The sequence below is a fragment of the Oncorhynchus nerka genome, linkage group LG18 (assembly GCF_034236695.1).
Source record: "Oncorhynchus nerka isolate Pitt River linkage group LG18, Oner_Uvic_2.0, whole genome shotgun sequence".
Classification (NCBI taxonomy): Eukaryota; Metazoa; Chordata; class Actinopteri; order Salmoniformes; family Salmonidae; genus Oncorhynchus; species Oncorhynchus nerka.
Genome location: NC_088413.1, coordinates 73,054,694 through 73,072,920, shown reverse-complemented (window position 1 = coordinate 73,072,920; position 18,227 = coordinate 73,054,694). Strand labels below are relative to the sequence as shown.

At 44.4% G+C, this 18,227-nt stretch overlaps 1 protein-coding gene across 1 annotated transcript in view; it reads right to left on the bottom strand.

The window, feature by feature from the left end:
• LOC115146425 (protein quaking-A) overlaps window positions 1–18,227 on the bottom strand; it is a 141,160-nt gene that overhangs the window by 8,681 nt on the left and 114,252 nt on the right. The window contains 4 exon segments of the mRNA XM_029688484.2: window positions 2,250–2,557; window positions 2,559–2,591; window positions 2,593–2,662; window positions 4,282–4,369. Of these exon segments, the coding sequence (XP_029544344.2) occupies window positions 2,250–2,557; window positions 2,559–2,591; window positions 2,593–2,662; window positions 4,282–4,369 (499 nt within the window).

The following is an 18,227-nucleotide window of genomic DNA, read 5'->3' as shown; positions in this document are numbered from 1 at the left end:
TACTCAGTGTTACATAGAGGATTTGTGGAAACCGGTGGGCAGGGGGACAGGGGACTAAAGCTATCTAGCAAAAGAAAGGCTCATCTTCCATAGGAGACAGGGGGATTGAGGAAGAAAAACAATTGGCTGATTTTGAAAAGGTGTGAAAACCCAATGCAGCTCAGATCCTAATTGGATAGTGCAAGACACCACCTGGCTCTCTCACATCTCTACATCTCTCAGTATCAATCTGCTCACTGGCAGTAGCATTCATTTCTCTCTGAATATGTGTCACAAATGAAGACAGACATTTCAATTACCCTAGTGTGGTTTCTCCTGATATCATACACGCAAATGGGGTAAAATACTATGTTGGTTGCATAGGAACTGTGACTGTGCATAGAGATAAACAATTATGGGTCTATGACCCAAAACAAATCCCAGATTGAAAAGGTTCAAGGTAAATCCTTAATGCAACGAGTTGGACAATCTAAAAGTTTGTCTAAAAGCCTAGCTAGAGCAGTCAGCGAGACACCATTTCAGCACTCGGGGGTCGGCGCTCTTGGGCTTTTATGCGGATATGTCAATATTTCTGATTTATTGAGCCGGGGAAGGATAGCCTCCCAGATCTCGGGGACAGAGAGATGGCAGAGTGATGCTGGGGGAGGCCATATTTCTCTGCTCTTCATTACCCAGAAAGCGTTTAAAGAGATTTGTGTCAGAGCCCTTCAATGGCTAAATGGTGGCAGTCCCCACAGAACAGGTCACCGTGACAACCATCTGGGCATCCTGTCAAATGGTACACTAGTAAACTCTCTTGTCTGCAGTTATCAAGTGAGCACTTCCAAAGGGGACAACTCAGAATGTTGGCCCTAAAATAAGAAGGCTTGGGTAAGTTTCCATGCTGGAATGGAGAGTTGTGGTGGATTAAGCCAGTGACAGTTACATCTCATTTGGGACAGCCAAACAGCCCTCACACTAATATCTATCTATCCTGGCAGGGAAGGCAGGCAAGCTGTGTGACGTTTCACAGCGCTGGTTGATAACCAAGCCAGTCCGCCCACATTCCACTCTGCAGCACCAGATGTCCTGAAGTTTCCTCAGACTCCTGAGCAGGTCTGACAGAGCCAGATGCATGTTGTGTTCCGGTGGCTCTCTGTTGCTGAAGGCGGCGATCAATATGGCGAGTAAATAAAACGCACTAAGCTGCTGTCCCCTCCAAATTAGAGAGAAAATCCAGTAGGTTCTGTACTACAGAACAGCTCCCCCAGGCACCTCTTTCACGGACACACGGGGTCAGCTAACATGGCACCTGTGTATCAGCCGTCTCATGATGTCAGGATCAACACCTCAGGCATGTCATTAAGTCAGCGACACAAACGGGAAAGGGCCCGCTGTCAAAACTTGACAAGGTATGCCGTGGCAAACAGTCATTATTTGGTCAAATTAGAGGGCGACAGCCTCCATAAAATGTGAGATATTATCGTCAGTCACGTCTAAATGTTTCTTCCACGGAATATTGCTTTGAGCGCCGGCGTGCAGACACACCCGCACCTACGGAATGTAATTCCCACGGCTGACATATTGACTGGGGAATGTCGGTGGCTCGTACGAAGTTGAAGTTCAAGAGTGTGAAAACTGAGCCAATGGGAAAAATGAGAACAGTGAATTTAATGAACATCCCCACCGGGACAAAGGGGACTTTCTACTGGCATCAAGGCCGGAGCACAGAGCTAGCTGAGAAAAAAAAATAATACTCATTTCAAAAGCTGATGAAATCCGGGGGGATCCACCGCCAGACTGAATCTGCCGCTAGCGAGAGCATAACAAAGCTAGAGCGCGGGAGCGTGCAACACAAGCATGTCCCTGACAGAGTGTCTTCAGACAAGGCAACTCTTACTGCATGGGAGTAAAACGGCAGCTGCAGAACAGAGAGGAAACGACAGGTAGCCTTAGTGGTTAAGAGCGTTGGGCCATTAAATGAAAGGTCGCTGGTTTCTAATCCAAGAGCCGACTAGGTGAAAATCTGTCGATGTGCCCTCGAGCAAGGCACTTCATTGTAGTAAATCTCTCTGGATAAGAGTGTCTGCTAAATGACTAAAATGTCAAACTAAACCTGAGCCAGGAAAAGGATGCTGGGGAGATGAGCTAAAATAAAAAATCCCTGTCCCCCTTTTGCCCTTTGTTAGCACATTAGTCCTGTTCAGCTGTCAGGTCATAAGGTCACACCCATAACAAGCCTGTTTTTCAGCTGGATACGACATATTTACCTTTCAACAAGTCCTGACCGTGGCTCATCGAAGCCGCGTCCAAAAACCCAGGGTAAAACAAGCTGCCCTCCTGTCCGGGGCTAAAGGGGCCGCCGCCCAGGCCCCAGGGTCGCTTACCTAGAACCCCACTGTGGTCGATGGGGTATTCCAGCAGGGAGGTGGGCGCCAGGGCGTACGGGTAGTCGTACGGGGAGGCGTAGAGGATGCTGCCGTCCGGCGAGGGAGGCACCAGGGTGGGGGTGCCATTGGGTAACATGCCCTGCATTTGGGGTTGTCGGATGATGTTCATGATGGGGGCCCTGCCGGTGTGGGGGCCTCATCTGCTGATGGGGGCCATCAACTGCCCCTGGGGGCCTGCATTAGACGGGGGCCCTGAGCGGCGGCCGCCGCTGCAAGAGAGAACGCAAGGGGGTCTGCCATAAGAAGAGTTAAAGACAGAAAGACAGAGAGATACAAGACAAGGGGGTAGAGGTGGTGGTGCGGTTGACCAAAATCACAGGTGGAGAAGCGAGAGTTGGAAAACACAAAAAGTAGGAAAAGGGGGGGAGGGGGGGGAGGTGGGGAGGGGTGAAAAGAAAAAGGAAAATTAGACCATGCAATGATCACGGTGAACCAGCAAAAAAAAATTAAGTAAACAAGAAAATAATAAAAGAACCCCATACCAAACTATAAAAAGCGAAAACGCTGCATTCAACACCAATGCACAGACCATATTAAGCATACCAATTACCATGACAACTACGAGTTCATGTACTGCTGACGGCACAAGCCAACAGAAATGGAGCCGGTGGCCATGGAGAGGAGAGATGGCGTGAACGTTTCTGATAAGGACCAATGGGAGGATCACGTCAATCCCCCCCAAAATACAATCCAGTCTATTGGACGAGTCTCTGGGCCAATGAGGCCCTGCTTTGGACAGACTAGTTGAAATCTGCCAGACTATAAAAACAGGTCTGATGCCCTCCACTCCGCTACATGACCGTAAGACCATTTTGGTTGGCTGACAAAATAAATCGACGAAAGATTTTTCAAATTGTTTAGCATTTGCAAATGTTCTGACATGGTGAACATCACAGACAGCGGGGGCGGTTGGATCAATGTTTTACATGTGACTCTGTGACTAATTCATGCTGAGTATCGCAGGTCTGGCAACACAGCTGAGAAAACCAGACACTGGTCCAGACATTGGTGTTAGAAACCAATGTCTGCCAAGTCAAATCATTTCACATTTTACAAATTAGATTTTTTATTTCAAAACAAGCCAGAAATTTTGGGACTGAAAAAATGCCCAAAACATTACTAATATCATGATAATAATAATAATAATAACAATAACAATGTAAACAGTAAATTGTGACAAATTTCAAGCAGCCATCAAAGACACATGAAAGTGCAGGACTGCGGGAACTCTGGGTGGGATGAACTCCAAAGAAAGAAACACTTTGGAGATGGGAAAACTAAACAGTGTTTGTAACAGATGCGTGAACTACGTCATGCAGAGATGAGCGAGTGATTTCTGCAGTGCGCTGAAGGCATATAGAAGCCACCCCGACATTGCAGCAAACTGTGATTGCATCCATATGGGAGGGGGGAAAAGGGCACATCGAGAAGAACCAGCGGGAGGAAGAGAGGGGAAACCGATCTACTTGAATACAGGTGGTTTCACTAGGGTCATGGGTCGGACATCTTGGACAACATTTCAGAGCAAAGTGCACAAGTTTATAAAATAAAAAAAGCACTAAAATGACTACAAAACATGAGGCAGAGGCACAGAGTTAACTGTATATCGTGAGCATCTATTCTTCCCTGTGGTTATTGTGAGGTTCTAAGTGGTTATTGTGAGGTTCTAAGTGGTTATTGTGAGGTTCTAAGTGGTTATTGTGAGGTTCTAAGTGATTATTGTGAGGTTCTAAGTGATTAATACAATAACAGATGGATTAAGACGATTAATGATAAGCATTGGTGTGTAACATTAGTCAATGTGGATCCAAACAGGACCTTTGTGTAGTGTGCGTGTGGTTGTAAAGCGTACGTGTCTTGATGTTGGTGTCTCGGTACGTCCCGTTGAGAATGGCCAGCTCCATCAGCTGCATCTTCTTCAGATTATCCTCTCCTTCCGCCTGGAACAACAAACAAATCAACAGGTCAGTTAACAAGTCCCTTCAGTCATGTCAAGACATGTTCCTGTGCTGTGTCCCTGTGTGTGTGTGTGTGTGTGTGTGTGTGTGTGTGTGTGTGTGTGTGGGTACATAGGGACAGACTAGTGCTAAATACGGCTGCTAGAATGCTAGAATCCTGACTAGAACCCCAAAAAATTATCATATCACTCCAGTGCTAGCCTCCCTACACTGGCTTCCTGTCAAGGCAAGGGCTGATTTCAAGGTTTTACTGCTAATCTACAAAGCATTACATGGGCTTGCTCCAACCTCTCTCTCTGATTTGGTCCTGCCGTACATACCTACACGTACGCTACGGTCACAAGATGCAGGCCTCCTAATTGTCCCTAGAATTTCTAAGCAAACAGCTGGAGGCAGGGCTTTCTCCTATAGAGCTCCATTTTTATGGAATGGTCTGCCTACCCATGTGAGAGACGCAAACTCGGTCTCAACCTTTAAGTCTTTACTGAAGACTCATCTCTTCAGTGGGTCATATGATTGAGTGTAGTCTGGCCCAGGAGTCTGAAGGTGAACTGAAAGGCTCTGGAGCAACGAACCACCCTTGCTGTCTCTGCCTGGCCGGTTCCCCTCTTTCCACAGGGATTCTCTGCCTCTAACCCTATTACAGGGGCTGAGTCACTGGCTTACTAGGTCTCTTTCATTCCGTCCCTAGTAGGGGTGCGTCACTTGAGTGGGTTGAGTCACTGATGTGATCTTCCTGTCTGGGTTGGCGCCCCCCGCCGTGGCGGAGACCTTTGTGTGCTATACTTGGCCTAGTCTCAGGATGGTAAGTTGGTGGTTGAATATATCCCTCTAGTGGTGTGGGGGCTGTGCTTTGGCAAAGTGGGTGGGGTTGTATCCTTCCTGTTTGGCCCTGTCCGGGGGTGTCATCGGATGGGGCGACAGTGTCTCCTGACCCCTCCTGTCTCAGCCTCCAGTATTTATGCTGCAGTAGTTTATGTGTCGGGGGGGCTAGGGTCAGTTTGTTATATCTGGAGTACTTCTACTGTCTTATCCGGTGTCCTGCGTGAATTTAAGTATGCTCTCTCTAATTCTCTCTTTCTTTCTCTCTCTCAGAGGACCTGAGCCCTAGGACCATGCCTCAGGACTACCTGACATGATGACTCCTTGCTGTCCCCAGTCCACCTCCAGTTTCAACTGTTCTGCCCTGTGATTATTATTATTTGACCATGCTGGTCATTTATGAACATTTGAACATCTTGGCCATGTTCTGTTATAATCTCCACCCGGCATAGCCTGGTTCCTCTCTAGGTTTCTTCCTAGGTTTAGGCCTTTCTAGGGAGTTTTTCCTAGCCACTGTGCTTCTACACCTGCATTGCTTGCTGTTTGGGGTTTTAGGCTGGGTTTCTGTACAGCACTTTGAGATATCAGCTGATGTACGAAGGGCTATATAAATACATTTGATTTGATTTGACAGACATCCAGAGGTGTAAACATTAGAGGACACCTTTTGAAACGAAAACGAGTTTCTGTTGAACAAATTCAGGTTGGCCCTTTCCTGTTCCGTTTGATTCCTAATGAATAAACCCTGGCTACAGCTAGATCTCCATAACCACGTTGCATGAGAGAGGAAGGTATCGAGAAGAGTTACAACACCATGGTCATGTTGCATCATCTCATTTTGTTGCTAAATCGCTGACAGATATTAGGCAGGGGAAAACGCATGCATAAACCACTGCCTTATCAGCGAGATAATTACAGAGAAAAATAAATCTCCCCCTTGTGCACAATCAAATGTGCAATAAAAGCCCAGCTAATGTCAGTCCTGTCAATTAATGTTTGGATAAATAAATACATACATAAGCAGTGTCACTGTCATTATCCCACAAATTAGGCAAGTTAAATTATTCATGGAAAGCAATTAAGTTAGCACCCGTCCCCGAGCCCGCCTTCCAACCCCCCGAAGCGGCTAAACACCCCATAACCATGACAACAAAGTAGAAACCCAGTGCTTTTCCAAGTAGATCGTAATAAAGAAGGACCGGTGTGATTGCAGCAGACAGAGAGATAAACGAGGCTTCAGACAGACAAGGCTGCTGCAAACAGACAGACAAGGCTGATTTGAGTGGGGCTACAGACAGACAAGGCCCCCCAGACTTCTCCTCTACGCTTCAGACTAGGGTTGCAAAGGGTCGGAAACTTTCTGGTAAATTTCCTGAAATTTTCCCTAGGAAGTTAACCTTTTTGGGATAGGGGGCAGTATTTTCACTTTTGGATGAATAGCGTGCCCAGAGTGAACTGCCTCCTACTCTGCCCCAGAGGCTAATATATGCATATTATTATTATTATTGGATAGAAAACACTCTGAAGTTTTTAAAACTATTTGAATGATGTGTGAGTATAAACAGAACTCATATGGCAGGCAAAAACCCGAGAAAAAAATCCAACCAGGAAGTGGGAAATCTGAGGTTTGTAGTTTTTCAACTCAGCCCCCATTAAAGATACAGGGTGATATTAGTTATGTTTCACTTCCCAAGGCTTCCACTAGATGTCAACAGTATTTAGAACCTGTTTTGAGGATTCTACTCTAAAGGAGGGGCTCATGAGAGCTCTTTGAGTGAGTGGTCTGGTAGAGTGCCACAGCCTCGGTCTGACGCGCTCACGTGAAAGGTAGCTACGTTCCACTTCATTTGTACAAAGGAATTGTCCGGTTGGAACATTAATGAAGTTTTATGTTAAACACATCCTAAAGATTGATTCCATACTTAGGTTGGCATGTTTCTACGGGCTGTAACGGACCTTTTGAACTTTTTGTCCGACGTTCGGCGAGACTTGAACGCGCTTTTGGATTTGTTTACCAAACACCCTAACAAAAGAAGATATTTAGAGATAACTGATGGACATTATCGAACAAATCAAACATTTATGGTGGAACTGGGATTCCTGGGAGTGCATTCTGATGAAGATCATCAAAGGTAAGGGAATATTTATAATGCTATTTCTGAGTAATGTTGACTATCCAATATGGCGGGTATCTTTTTGGCTGCTTTGTTGTCTAAAGGCTGTACTCAGATTATTGCATGGTTCGCTTTCTCCATAAAGTTTTTTTGAAATCTGACACAGCGGTTGCATTAAGGAGAAGTTTATCTGAAGTTCCATGTATAATAGTCATATCTTTATCAATGTTCTTTATGAGTATTTCTGTAAATTGATGTGGCTCTCTGCACAATCACCGCAGGTTTTAGAACTACTGAACGTAACGTGCCAATGTAAACTCCAATTTTTTTGTTAGAAATATTAACTTTATCAAACAAAACATACATGTATTGTGTAACATGAAGTCCTACGAGTGTCATCTGATGAAGATCATCAAAGGTTAGTGATTAATTCTATCTCTATTTCTGCTTTTTGTGACTCCTCTCTTTTCGCTGGAGAAATTACTATCCCCAAATCAATGGAATTGCAACCCTCTGCATGCACAGTGCATTCTTCCATCACATGTGCAGTGCACTCTTCCATCACATGTACAGCTGATTCTCAAGATCTTGCACACTGATGAGATGCTTTTGAGCACTACTACACTGTCTGAGCCAAGGACTACATGCTTTCTGATCATTTTTGATTACAATACTGGGTGGGGTGAATATATTTTATATGACATACATGATTTGTTAACTAGTAAATTGTAGCCCACAGCAAAGTGTGTTTAAATCATTTCTAACTTGTTAACAATTTCTGCTAGTTAGTTTTAGCTACCATGTGGATTTTGGCTTGCTTGAGCCTGCTAACTGAGGAGTGTTAATTCACCTGTTTCCATACATGTTTCATTTAAAAAATGTATCTTACAAAGGAGTTGTTTAATCTAACTGCTGAACTATTTATCTGTACATTGTATTTTTGTAAACTATTTATTTGTACATTGTACAAATTGTATGTTGTTATTTACTATTTTTTTTCTAATCTTTACAGAAACATGCCACGGGCACTATCTGATGTGAGGAGACATTTCACTGCAGCTAATGTAGAATGAAAAGCTGTGTACATTTGCACATACTGTGCCAAATCATATGTGAAGAATGCAACAAAGATGCAGAATCACCTGGCCAAGTGCATAAAGTTCCCTCAGCGCTCACAACAAGCAACCTCTGACAAAACACCCTCTACTTCTATTTGAGGTGAAAATTATGAATCAGACACCTTATCAATAGCAACAGCTCATGGTCCTCCTGGAATCAGAAGGTTTTTGACTCAATCGAGGAATGTAGTCAAGAGAAATGCTGATGAATGTCTAGCTCGAGCTGTGCATGCAACGGGTCCACCTCTGATGCGCACAGACAATATGTATTGGAAGAGATTTCTGAATTATCTTCACCCAGCATACACCCCTCCAACCAGACATGCTTTATCTACTCATATGCTGAATGCAGAGTTCAACAGAGTTCAAGTGAAGGTCAAGCAAATCATAGAGAAAGCAGACTGTATTGCAATCATCTCTGATGGGTGGTCGAATGTTCATGGGCAAGGAATAATTAACTACATCATCTCCACCCCTCAACCAGTATTATACAAGAACATGGACAAGCGACAACAGACACACCAGTCTACATTGCAGATGAGCTGAAGGCAGCCATCGATGACCTTGAACCACAGAAGGTATTTGCACTGTTGACAGACAATGCTGGGAACATGAAGGCTGCTTGGTTTAAAGTGAAGGATGCCTACCCTCACATCACATCCATTGGCTGTGCTGCTCATATATTGAATCTGCTCCTCAAAGCCACCATGGCACTGAAAACAATGGATACTCTACACAAGAGAGCCAAGGAACTTGTTAGGTATGTGAAGGGTCATCAAGTAATAGCAGCAATCTACCGCATCAAGCAAAGTGAGAAGAATAAGAGCACCACGTTGAAGCTGCCCAGCAACACCTGTTGGGGTGGCGTTGTCATCATCTTGAAGTCTCTCCAAGAAATGGCCATATCACAGTCTGCTGATATGGACAGCCCCATCAAGAGGATCCTCCTGGATTAAGAATTTTGGGAGAGAGAAAGTGGTAAACAGCCTGAAACTCCCGAAACCTATAGCAGTTGCCATTGCACGGATTGAGGGAGACAATGCCTTCCTGTCTGATGTTCAGACTCTGCTTGCAGATGTAAGAGAAGAAATCCGTACTGTCCTGCCCACCACTGTTGCTCCAAGCAGAGGAAATTGCAGTTCTGAAATCCATCACAAAGCATGACGACTTCTGCCTGAAGCCCTTACACGCCGCAGCGTACATGTTGGAGTAGTACGCTGGCAAGAGCATTCTGTCTGGTGCAGAGATCAACAAGGCCTATGGTGTCATCACGACTGTGTTTTGCCACCTTGGCCTGGATGAGGGCAAGGTTCTTTGCAGTCTGGCAAAGTACACTTCCAAGCAAGGGCTTTGTGATGGAGATCCAATATGGCAGTATCTCATCAGCCACCTGGTGGAAGGGAACACACACCAAAGCACACAACAGGCTGACCAATACAAGGGTTGAAAAATTGGTGGCCATCCGGGCAAATTTTAGGCTTTTTGAGCCTGACAACGAGCCATCCTCAACAAGGTTGGAAGGTGACAGTGAAGATGAGGCCTCAGAGCCTGATGTTCAAGAGGTGGACATTGAGGACTATAATTTTACAGATGTACAGTGGGGCAAAAAAGTATTTAGTCAGCCACCAATTGTGCAAGTTCTCCCACTTAAAAAGATGAGGCCTGTAATTTTCATCATAGGTACACTTCAACTATGACAGACAAAATGAGAAGAAAAAAATCCCCAAAATCACATTGTAGGATTTTTAATGAATTTATTTGCAAATGGTGGAAAATAAGTATTTGGTCAATAACAAAAGTTTCTCAATACTTTGTTATATACCCTTTGTTGGCAATGACAGAGGTCAAACGTTTTCTGTAAGTCTTCACAAGGTTTTCACACACTGTTGCTGGTATTTTGGCCCATTCCTCCATGCAGATCTCCTCTAGAGCAGTGATGTTTTGGGGCTGTTGCTGGGCAACACAGACTTTCAACTCCCTCCAAAGAGGGGTTGAGATCTGGAGACTGGCTAGGCCACTCCAGGACCTTGAAATGCTTCTTACGAAGCCACTCCTTCATTGCCCGGGCGGTGTGTTTGATCATTGTCATGCTGAAAGATCCAGCCACGTTTCATCTTCAATGCCCTTGCTGATGGAAGGAGGTTTTCACTCAAAATCTCACGATACATGGCCCCATTCATTCTTTCCTTTACACGGATCAGTCGTTCGGGTCCCTTTGCAGAAAAACAGCCCCAAAGCATGATGTTTCCACCCCCATGCTTCACAGTAGGTATGGTGTTCTTTGGATGCAACTCAGCATTCTTTGTCCTCCAAACACGATGAGTTGAGTATTTACCAAAAGTTATATTTTGGTTTCATCTGACCATACGACATTCTCCCAATCTTCTTCTGGATCTTCCAAATGCTCGTAAGCAAACTTCAGACGGGCCTGGACATGTACTGGCTTAAGCAGGGGGACATGTCTGGCACTGCAGGATTTGAGTCCCTGGCGGCATAGTGTGTTACTGATGGTAGGCTTTGTTACTTTGGTCTCAGCTCTCTGCAGGTCATTCACTAAGTCCTCCCATGTGGTTCTGGGATTTTTGCTCACCGTTGTGATCATTTTGACCCCACGGGGTGAGATCTTGCGTGGAGCCCCAGATCGAGGGAGATTATCAGTGGTCTCGTATGTCTTCATTTCCTAATAATTGCTCCCACAGTTGATTTCTTCAAACCAAGCTGCTTACCTATTGCAGATTCAGTCTTCCCAGCCTGGTGCAGGTCTACAATTTTGTTTCTGGTGTTTTTTGACAGCTCTTTGGTGGAGTTTGGAGTGTGACTGTTTGAGGTTGTGGACAGGTGTCTTTTATACTGATAACAAGTTCAAACAGATGCCATTAATACAGGTAACGAGTGGAGGACAGAGGAGCCTCTTAAAGAAGAAGTTACAGGTCTGTGAGAGCCAGAAATCTTGCTTGTTCATAAAAAATCCTACCATGTGATTTTCTGGATTTTTTTCCTTCTCATTTTGTCTGTCATGTGATGAAAATTACAGGCCTCTCTCATCTTTTTAAGTGGGAGAACTTGCACTATTGGTGGCTTGACTAAATACTTTTTTGCCTCACTGTATGTTGAAAACATTTTTGGGAGATGCGATGGATCATTGGGGATCATTCAATATTCCCTTTCTTTTGTTGTTTAGTGAAATCCTACCATGTGAAGAGTCAACTCATTTAATTAAAGTTCAATTCGTAACTAAATCGTTTTAATTATATTTCTATTGGAAGGATGTAATCATTTGCAATTATGTCTGCTTATGATGAGGTAAAAGCTTTATGTTTCTGTCTCCATATGATATGGTAAATATATACAATGCAAAAAACATCTACATTTAAACGGTATTAATGTTCATTTGCATATATTTCCATGAATCCCCATATATTCCCTTTAATTCCCACAGAATCTTCCCCTAAATGTGCAACCCTACATCAGACAGACAGCTCCAGACTAACATTTTCCCCTGGCGGTACTGGTGACAATAACTTTTTCAGTCTCAGCACCAGCTCATGATTTGGTCACGCCAATTTTCCTCAGAGGAATCAGGCAATAGGAAAAAAACCCAGTTAAATCACGCTATAAACTCATTCACTGTGCTTTACACTGTAACAGACTAGTGAGATGGTAGACTACTCAAGAAATACGTGGTTTCATCTAACATGTCCAGCAAGAATGCACGATTCAAGATATTTTCATGTGATGTGCAACCTAATCCAGGGGGATGTCATACCAAGGATCATTTTGTTATTTGATTTTCAATTTTAAGACCCTTTAAAGTATCCCAAAAATATAAAGATGATTTGATGAAAAAATGTTTTGGGCCTTACTGCTATTAGCCCATAGAAACGTATTGAATAACACATTCACTACATGGAACAACAGATAGTCCTTACTGCTATTAGCCCATAGAAACGTATTGAATAACACATTCACTACATGGAACAACAGATAGTCCTTACTGCTATTAGCCCATAGAAACGTATTGAATAACACATTCACTACATGGAACAACAGATAGTCCTTACTGCTATTAGCCCATAGAAACGTATTGAATAACACATTCACTACATGGAACAACAGATAGTCCTTACTGCTATTAGCCCATAGAAACGTATTGAATAACACATTCACTACATGGAACAACAGATAGTCCTTACTGCTATTAGCCCATAGAAACGTATTGAATAACACATTCACTACATGGAACAACAGATAGTCCTTACTGCTATTAGCCCATAGAAACGTATTGAATAACACATTCACTACATGGAACAACAGATAGTCCTTACTGCTATTAGCCCATAGAAACGTATTGAATAACACATTCACTACATGGAACAACAGATAGTCCTTACTGCTATTAGCCCATAGAAACGTATTGAATAACACATTCACTACATGGAACAACAGATAGTCCTTACTGCTATTAGCCCATAGAAACGTATTGAATAACACATTCACTACATGGAACAACAGATAGTCCTTACTGCTATTAGCCCATAGAAACGTATTGAATAACACATTCACTACATGGAACAACAGATAGTCCTTACTGCTATTAGCCCATAGAAACGTATTGAATAACACATTCACTACATGGAACAACAGATAGTCCCCCCGCAAAGAAAATCAAAAGGTAGTTGGTTCTGAAGAGTCTGTCCTACATCAAATCATTTCTATAACTAAGAGCATAGTATTTGGCACAACTCATTCTTTAAATTCTAGACCTCAGTTGAATCTGGTAAAGAATGGTGTGGCTGTTGAACATGAGACTAAATTACTTGGCATTATCTTAGATTGTAAACTGTCGTGGTGAAAACATATATATTCAATGGTTGTAAAGATGGGGAAGAGGTCCAGCTGTAATATAGAGATGCTCTGCCTTTTTGACACCACACTCCAAAAAGCAAGTTCTACAGGCTCTGGTTTTGTCTAATCTTGATTATTGTCCAGTCGTGTGGTCCAGTGCTGCAAGGAAAGACCCAGACTGACTGCATCACTTCTTTTTATAAAGAAACATTGATGTGTTGAAAATCCCAAATTGTTTGCATAGTCAACTTACACACAGCTCTGACACACACACTTACCCCACCAGACATGCTACCAGGGGTCTTTTCACAGTCCCCAAATCCAGGACAAATTCAAGAAAGCGCTCAGTATTATATAGAGCACTTATTGCATGGAACTCCCATGTCATATAGCGCAAGTGAACATCAAACCTGGTTTCAAGAAACAGTTAAAGCAACACCTCACGGCACAATGCCTCTCCCCTATTTGACCTGGATAGTTTGTGTGCATTGATATGTAGGCAACGTGTGCCTTTCATTTTTTTAATGTAGTTCTGTCCTTGTCTATTGATGTTCTGTATTATGTCATTCTGTATTATGTGATGTGTCGTGTGGAACCCCAGGAAGAGTAGCTACTGCTTTTGCAACGGCTAATGGGGATCCTAATAAAATACCAAAATACCAAATCTGAGAGATATAAGATCAGGAAAAATGTGTTATGTATTTAACCCCTTATTTGTGTCACTAAACAGTCTCCATATATACCTTCATACGTGTATTGAGAGTCCTGTGGGCATCGTAGAGCAAAACAACCAACGTGTACGTGTTCAGGAGAGTCTCACCTTTCCTAAGAGAGGTATTAGCGTGTATACATATTAGGGTGTAGCCCAAACTGTTCAGAGACTACAGACAGAAGTTGGCAGATCAGCTGTACCGACTTCAGACAAGTCCCAAGACGCTTGTGGGGGTCATAGAGCAAAACAGAGAAAATCATTGTGTTTGTGAGTCACATCTTTCGATGGAGGAGTCATAGCAGTTAACCCACTGTTCCCCGGGATGCCCATTAAGGCAGCCCTCCTCACCTCTCTGATTCAGAGGGTTAAATGAGGAAGACACATTTCAGTTGAATGCTTCAGTTGTACAACTGACTAGGTTTCCCCCTTTCCCTTAAATAGTGTAGGCCAAACCCTTCGGACGCTACAGACGATTTAGTGAGAATAATGATTTTGGGGATGTCTCATCGTCTGACAAACACCTCTCTAGCGCTGACACCTTTCACCGCAGATGCAGAAGTGTTACATAGGCAGATGCAGAAGTGTTACATAGGCAGATGCAGAAGTGTTACATAGGCAGATGCAGAAGTGTTACATAGGCAGATGCAGAAGTGTTACATAGGCAGATGCAGAAGTGTTACATAGGCAGATGCAGAAGTGTTACATAGGCAGATGCAGAAGTGTTACATAGGCAGATGCAGAAGTGTTACATAGGCAGATGCAGAAGTGTTACATAGGCAGATGCAGAAGTGTTACATAGGCAGATGCAGAAGTGTTACATAGGCAGATGCAGAAGTGTTACATAGGCATATGCAGAAGTGTTACATAGGCAGATGCAGAAGTGTTACATAGGCAGATGCAGAAGTGTTACATAGGCAGATGCAGAAGTGTTACATAGGCAGATGCAGAAGTGTTACATAGGCAGATGCAGAAGTGTTACATAGGCAGATGCAGAAGTGTTACATAGGCAGATGCAGAAGTGTTACATAGGCAGATGCAGAAGTGTTACATAGGCAGATGCAGAAGTGTTACATAGGCAGATGCAGAAGTGTTACATAGGCAGATGCAGTGGATTGAGATGAATGCAATACAAAAAATATCTCTAGCTTTAAACTGACAGGATTATATGGGATTTGTTTTATTATGCCAATGAGATTTCCGCGGAGGGACGGACTTGAACCCCCAAGGTTGATGACAAATAAAAATGATACCCACAGAAAGCTGAGAACTGTAGTTGCTTCCAAAACGATGCATTTCCAGCAACGGTGAAGATGCATAAAGAAATTCAGATATTAAGTCATTTATTTAGCACTACGTACAAAGTTCTTAAACTACGGCGTCAACAAGGTTCATTGTGCCAGTAAATCAGAAGCAGAGACCAAGGCTCTAATGTAAGACCTCCTCAGAGACAGGAGGAGACCAAGGCTCTAATGTAAGACCTCCTCAGAGACAGGAGGAGACCAAGGCTCTAATGTAAGACCTCCTCAGAGACAGGAGGAGACCAAGGCTCTAATGTAAGACCTCCTCAGAGACAGGAGGAGACCAAGGTTCTAATGTAAGACCTCCTCAGAGACAGGAGGAGACCAAGGCTCTAATGTAAGACCTCCTCAGAGACAGGAGACCAAGGCTCTAATGTAAGACCTCCTCAGAGACAGGAGGAGACCAAGGCTCTCATGTAAGACCTCCTCAGAGACAGGAGGAGACCAAGGCTATAATGTAAGACCTCCTCAGAGACAGGAGGAGACCAAGGCTCTCATGTAAGACCTCCTCAGAGACAGGAGGAGACCAAGGCTCTAATGTAAGACCTCCTCAGAGACAGGAGGAGACCAAGGCTCTAATGTAAGACCTCCTCAGAGACAGGAGGAGACCAAGGCTCTAATGTAAGACCTTCTCAGAGACAGGAGGAGACCAAGGCTCTAATGTAAGACCTCCTCAGAGACAGGAGGAGACCAAGGCTCTAAGACCTCCTCAGAGACAGGAGGAGACCAAGGCTCTAATGTAAGACCTCCTCAGAGACAGGAGGACACCAAGGCTCTAATGTAAGACCTCCTCAGAGACAGGAGGAGGAGAACATCAGTGGCAGTGCCTGGTCTCAGGCGACAGCTTTTCTCCAACATCCAACATCCAAATATTCACATTTTATTGGAAGGCGGTCAAAAGAAACTACCCCCGAGCATTCAGCTAGTGCCACCAACTAACCCAGAACAATCAGCTAGCGCCCCCACTACCACAGAGCATTCAGCTAGTGCCACCACTAACCCAGAACAATCAGCTAGCGCCCCCACTACCACAGAGCATTCAGCTAGCGCCCCCACTACCACAGAGCATTCAGCTAGCGCCCTCACTACCACAGAGCATTCAGCTAGCGCCACCACTAACCCAGAACAATCAGCGAGTGCCACCACTAACCAAGAGCATTCAGCTAGTGCCACCACTAACCAAGAGCATTCAGCTAGTGCCACCACTAACCAAGAGCATTCAGCTAGTGCCACCACTAACCAAGAGCATTCAGCTAGTGCCACCACTAACCAAGAGCATTCAGCTAGTGCCACCACTAACCAAGAGCATTCAGCTAGTGCCACCACTAACCAAGAGCATTCAGCTAGTGCCACCACTAACCAAGAGCATTCAGCTAGTGCCACCACTAACCAAGATCATTCAGCTAGTGCCACCACTAACCAAGAGCATTCAGCTAGTGCCACCACTAACCAAGAGCATTCAGCGAGTGCCACCACTAACCAAGAGCATTCAGCGAGTGCCACCACTAACCAAGAGCATTCAGCGAGTGCCACCACTAACCAAGAGCATTCAGCGAGTGCCACCACTAACCAAGAGCATTCAGCTAGTGCCACCACTAACCAAGAGCATTCAGCTAGTGCCACCACTAACCAAGAGCATTCAGCTAGTGCCACCACTAACCAAGAGCATTCAGCTAGTGCCACCACTAACCAAGAGCATTCAGCTAGTGCCACCACTAACCAAGAGCATTCAGCTAGTGCCACCACTAACCAAGAGCATTCAGCTAGTGCCACCACTAACCAAGAGCATTCAGCGAGTGCCACCACTAACCAAGAGCATTCAGCTAGTGCCACCACTAACCAAGAGCATTCAGCTAGTGCCACCACTAACCAAGAGCATGGGCCTGGATCCTAGTAGGACCCAGGCCCATTCAGTGGCTATTACAACAACCTCTCCAGCCTCAGAGGTGGTGAGATACTAGGCCTGCTGAGCAGAATGCCTAATTAGCTATGTTCACAGAGAATGGCTAACGCTAACATGGACTCCTCAACCTGGAAATGGGCTTAAATCACTGCTAATTAGCTGTTTAAACGCTCCACACAGAGCCCACTCAGAGGAACCATTTAGGCCTTTTTAGCTTCTTAAACACTTGCCAGAGGTGGTTGCGGTAGAGTGAACATCTTTAGCTGCCCATTGTATTAGATCCTCCGTCGTCTGCCTGCCTTCTCTGTTTACCATCACTAATTCAATCAGATCGTGACCCTAACCACCTTCTAGACAGCTTCTCCCAAGTCTGAGAACATTTTCGCAAATGATTCTCATGAAAGGGACAGCTGGTTCTCTTTCTCGATGCTCGCTTTTTGGCCCCGATCTGCGTCAGCCAGTTTGGATCTGAGCCAAGGCTGATGTTAGACCAAAACATTTTTACAAAATAAGAGACTAAGCCAAAACGGAGACAGTCACAGCAAGGTTGTGCCGAGTATTCGGTTGCATTTCAGTGACAAAAACGAGTTTCTACAATAGCATTTACGAGGAGCCAGACATCCCACGGTAGAGTAGAATCTGACCCTGGCTCAGTTGTTAGAGAAAGGAGTGCGTATTAACAGAGAGACCCATATAAAAGTCTGTCTGAAGCGCCTGCGAAGTTACCCTCCATCCCATACACAAAGGCCTACTGTGTGTTTTGCCGGTAACACATTTATAACGCTGTTACAACACACCGTTTAATGTACAAACTGGAGAGCGGATAGAGTTTGGCGGGTGAGATTGAAGAACCACTGGGTGTTTTCCCCTTGCAGCTGACGTGGCTGACCTTTTTAAATGCAGGTCCAATAATGAGAGTTGGAAAAAAGGTTGAGAGGCTGCTAGTTGTTTTCCCTTTCAGGGGGAGGAGAGGCATGGCTGGTTTTCCTAGGTGTGTGTGTGTGTGTGTGTTGTGCTTACAAACAAAG